General features: G+C 37.6%; 1 protein-coding gene across 1 annotated transcript in view; it reads right to left on the bottom strand.

Moving 5' to 3' along the window:
* LOC125248298 overlaps positions 1–3,795 on the bottom strand; it is a 14,933-nt gene extending 11,138 nt beyond the window's left edge. Inside the window, exon 1 of the mRNA XM_048160017.1 lies at positions 3,735–3,795. Coding sequence (XP_048015974.1) covers positions 3,735–3,795 — 61 coding nt within the window. The remainder of the gene's footprint in view (positions 1–3,734) is intronic.
* Positions 3,796–4,629: the final 834 nt, after the last annotated feature.

Below are 4,629 nucleotides of genomic sequence, written 5' to 3'. Positions count from 1 at the left end.
GACATTGTATGCCTGAGTTACAACAACTTCCTGTTTCTTTCAGGGGTTAATCGCATAAATTAGCACTCAGCCAAGTGTTGCATGATTTAATGTGTCTCTAGCATGTTTGGTACTTCGTGGCATAATGAAATGTGACTCTGGTAGTGAATTACATCGTGAAGCATGCCATTTCCTGTTGCCAGCAGGTGGCACTATGACTACCTAAATATTGTCATATAGATGTCTTTAGGCCAGGACTCTTATCACACATGTGAAGTTTGGAGCAGATCGGACATTGTATGCCTGAGTTACAGCAGCTTCCTCTTTCATGGCGAAACATCAGATTTTGTCAGGCCGCCACGGACACGCCCTTCAGCGAAAACTCAAGATCTTTGATATTTATCATTGCTAAGGTCTTGAGATTAGACTGACAACATTTGATGTTGATCTGGTTAAATCTCTATGAGGAATTAATCACAGTGTAAAACATGTCATTTCCTTTTGCCCCTAGGTGGCGCTATGACTGTAACTGAATATTGTCATGAAGATGTCTTCAGGCCAGGACTCTAATAAAACATGTGAAGTTTGGGGCAGATCCGACATTGTATACCCGAGTTACAACAACTTCCTGTTTCATGGCGAAACATCTAACTTTGTCAGGGCGCCACGGACACGCCCTTTGGTGAAAACTCTAGATCTTCGCAATTTAACATCGCAAAGGCCTTTAGATTAGACTGATCAAATATGACATTGATCGGATAAAAGCTCTAGGAGGAGTTCGTTAAAGTACAACGTCTGGAAAATGCAAAAAACGGTGAATTAACTCAAAATATCTGACTTCCTGTTCGCTCTCGGATTTCGCTCCAAGAGACTTTTTTGTAGGTACTGGGCTGATAAATGTGTGTACCGAATTTCAAAATTCAATTTGAAACGTAGCGAGAGGGGCAGTACGTTAGGTGGCGCTATCGAGCCATTTTGCCCCGCCCAATTCTGAAACCCATAACAGACGTAAATTTTCACCACTTCTGACGCGTGTGCAAAGTTTCATGAGTTTTCGAGCATGTTTAGGCCCTCAAAAATGCGATTTAATTTAGAGAATAATAATAATAATAATAATAATAAACGGAGCAATTCCAATAGGGTCCTCACACCATCGGTGCTCGGGCCCTAATAATCCTTAGAAGAACAAGAGGGCCCTGCGCGCTAATTCGCTTGGGCCCTAATAATCCTTAGAAAAACAAGAGGGCCCTGCGCGAATTTTCGCTTGGGCCCTAATGAAAGATATAAACTCCAGAAAAATGTCAGAATCGCGTGATATACACTCGCAATTGTGAGAAAAAATGTATTAATCGTATATTATGACAAATTGTTCTCGTTGCCAGTGTCAATCATTGGAACTATTTTAATGTTTTGTTTTACTATTTGAAAATAAAAATATTAGTCAAAGACAAAGTCAGTGAACAACAAAGAAATCCATAACACGTAATAAAATATGTGGCAGTTCTATTAGACGTGTGCATTAAGTGTAAATGCAGACTATTTTTTGGCAGTAGGTTTTGGAAGATTATTATGTCTGCAAGACTTTTCAGGATAAGAGATGGACTAAAAGTGAACTGACACACCTTACTGCCATATTCTGGAAGATAAATTCTTCAAACAGTGGTTCAAGAGGATGTGGTGCTGGTCCTTCAAGAGTCACTCTCAATCTGTCTGTCTATAAAGCCTATAAAAACAATCTATCGTCTTGTATTTTACTACAATTGATTCTTAAATGGGGGGCATTTTTTAGGATTCTTTAGCTAACCTAAGTCTCTGAGATCCTGACACCTTGCACTTCTGGAGACTCCAGGTAGGTTGCAGTTCTGGAAAATGGTGGTGCTGGAGACTAAAGGGTTCCTGATGGTTTCACACTTAATTCTTCACCTTAATTCTTAATTCTTCTGCAGTTAACATGTGTTTTTACTTCTCCACCAGTTTTTGTCTGACCCTGACCCAATGAGCGTTTTGCTGTCCATTGGTCATGAAATTTCTAGTATTGCATTAGTATTGCATCCTTCTCATGGGCATTTATTAATTTTTGACCTTTCAATCTGAGTTAAATCTCTTTTTGGCTCATTTTATCTGTAAAAGAAAACATACCTAATAATTATACACACTTGAATATAAGGCATTTTTCATTTCCAGCCTTCATGAACAATTATATATCACTTATATATGATTAAATACAAAATTAATAGTAGTTATTATTATTGATTGGTTTGGAAATGGTAAAATCTGCAACTAATGGTGATTGTTTTAGGCCAGTAATAAACTCTTTGTTCTCGACTATCCAAGAATATATATTAAAAAAAAAAAAATCAGGACAACAACATGATTTTCCAGGACATTTTACATTTTCTCTAATTTTCCATGTGTTTTCCAGGACTGGAAAATGTGTCAATTTTCCAGGTTTTCAAGGTTTTCCAGGATGAGTGGGAACCCTGCTAGATAAACATCAGTTTGCCTATCGGGCAAATAGATCGACTGAGGATGCCATCTGTACAGCCATGCATGCTGCCCTTTCACATCTGGAAAAGTCCAACACTTATGTCAGGATGCTCTTTGTTGATTACAGTTGATCAACAAACTCCATGTATTAGGACTAACCCCTTCCATATGTAGCTGGTTACTGGATTTAGTCAGGGCGGTTGGACAAGCACACATCTTCTGCCTTAACTTTGAGCACTGGTGTGCCACAAGGATGTGTGCTGAGCCCTTCTTTATGCACTTTTCACCCGTGACTGTCAAGCTATCCACGAATCGAACATTCTAGTTAAATTTGCAGATGATACGACTGTCATTGGGCTTATATCAAACAATAATGAAGTTGCATATAGGGAGGAGGTTCAGAACCTGACAGTGTGTTGTGACATCAACAACCTGGTCTTAAAGATCAAAAAGACCAAAGAAATTACTGTGGATTTTAGGACCACTAAAAAGATCACCCACAGTCCTGTGAATATTAAAGATGAGATTGTAGAGAGAACCACCAGCCACAAGTTTCTGGGAGTTTCCATTACAGAGGATCTCTCCTGGGGTGACAATACTGCATGTTTGATAGGCAAAGCACAACAACGCCTTTACTTCTTGAGAAAGCTAAGGAGAGCTAACCTTCCTCAGAAGCTGTTAGTCAACTTCTCCAGATGTACCACAGAGAGCATCTCGACTAACTGTATGACAGCCTGGTATGACAGCTGTACTAAAGCTGCCAAAAAAGCCCTGCAGCAGGTTGTGAAAACAGCACAGGATATTGTTGGCACTGATTTACCATCTCTTGAACATCTTTATAAAACTCACTGTTTAAAAAGGGCCAATAATGTCGATAAGGATATCACTCATCCCTGTCACAATTTGTTTCAGCTCCTCCCATCTGGAAGACGCTTTCAATCAATCCGTGTCGCACGAACAGACTGAAAAACAGTTTCCCCTCAGCAATAACTTTGTTGAACTCGATCTCCCAGACCAAGTAAAATAAGTTACTGCTCAATAAGTTCAACAAGAACATTTATGCTGCTATATTTTAAATTACTGTCTTAATTAATGGCTTATTTTTTTATAGCATTATCTATTGTATGATATCAATTATTTATTAGTAACTATGTCATGTTTTTAACTATTGTAATTAGATGTTGTTAGTCATTTGTATTGTCTTCTTAATGCACTTTGGGGTTGGCACAAGATAAATTTTGTTGTGTTACACAATGACAATAAAGTACTTGACTTGATGTAAAGTGGGACAACAACAATCATCAGGCCGTTGGCGCCCTCTGCAGGCATTTGTTATAATACATAATATAATTGTTTATACAATGTATATGATATTATGTATTTTAAAAGTGTTGTTATATCAGACCATATGATTACTTGCTTTTGATCCAGATATTATTGCCCCATTGTTATTATATATGTATTTTAAATCATGTTAAAGGCCATTGTTTGCTTAGGTCTATTTTTATTGTCACAAAAAATATCCGATTACTTGATTAATTGTGAAAATAATCGACCGATTACTTGATCATCAAGATAATCATTAGTGACAGCCCTAAATGTAATAACAGTTTAATTCCCCTATTCCATTTTGTTACTTTATGAATAAATGAAATTATAAAATTCAGTGACTCAGTTTCATGTGAGAGTCACATATGATCTTACCCCAGTGTCTCCAGTTTACAGTGAGGATTCTCCAGTACGGCAGAGACTATCTTCACTCCCGAGTCTCCAAGATTATTCCCAGACAGATCCAGTAGTCTCAGGTGTGAGGGGTTTGATCTCAGAGCTGAAGCCAGAGCAGCACAACCTTCATCTGTGACACCACAACAACTCAACCTGTAGAGAACAATGACACACTCTTCACTCTCTCAGATCAACAGAGACTTCATTATCACAGAGAAACCAATAACATAAACTCAAATCACCATGTTAGATGATCTTGGTCTATGTCACAGAGAACAAAACATTATCATAACACACCTGCAGTCAAATTCAAGCAGAAATAATACACATATTTTTAAATGTATGATCATAATTTGTGCAATATCTCTTTTTTAAACAATTAATTAAATATGTCAGTGAGTTTTACTGTTACTCTAAGAGATTATAAAAACTGATATA

Source organism: Megalobrama amblycephala, linkage group LG16 (assembly GCF_018812025.1).
Source record: "Megalobrama amblycephala isolate DHTTF-2021 linkage group LG16, ASM1881202v1, whole genome shotgun sequence".
Classification (NCBI taxonomy): Eukaryota; Metazoa; Chordata; class Actinopteri; order Cypriniformes; family Xenocyprididae; genus Megalobrama; species Megalobrama amblycephala.
Note: the sequence above shows the minus strand (reverse complement) of the source record. Positions and strands in the feature narration are given on the sequence as shown.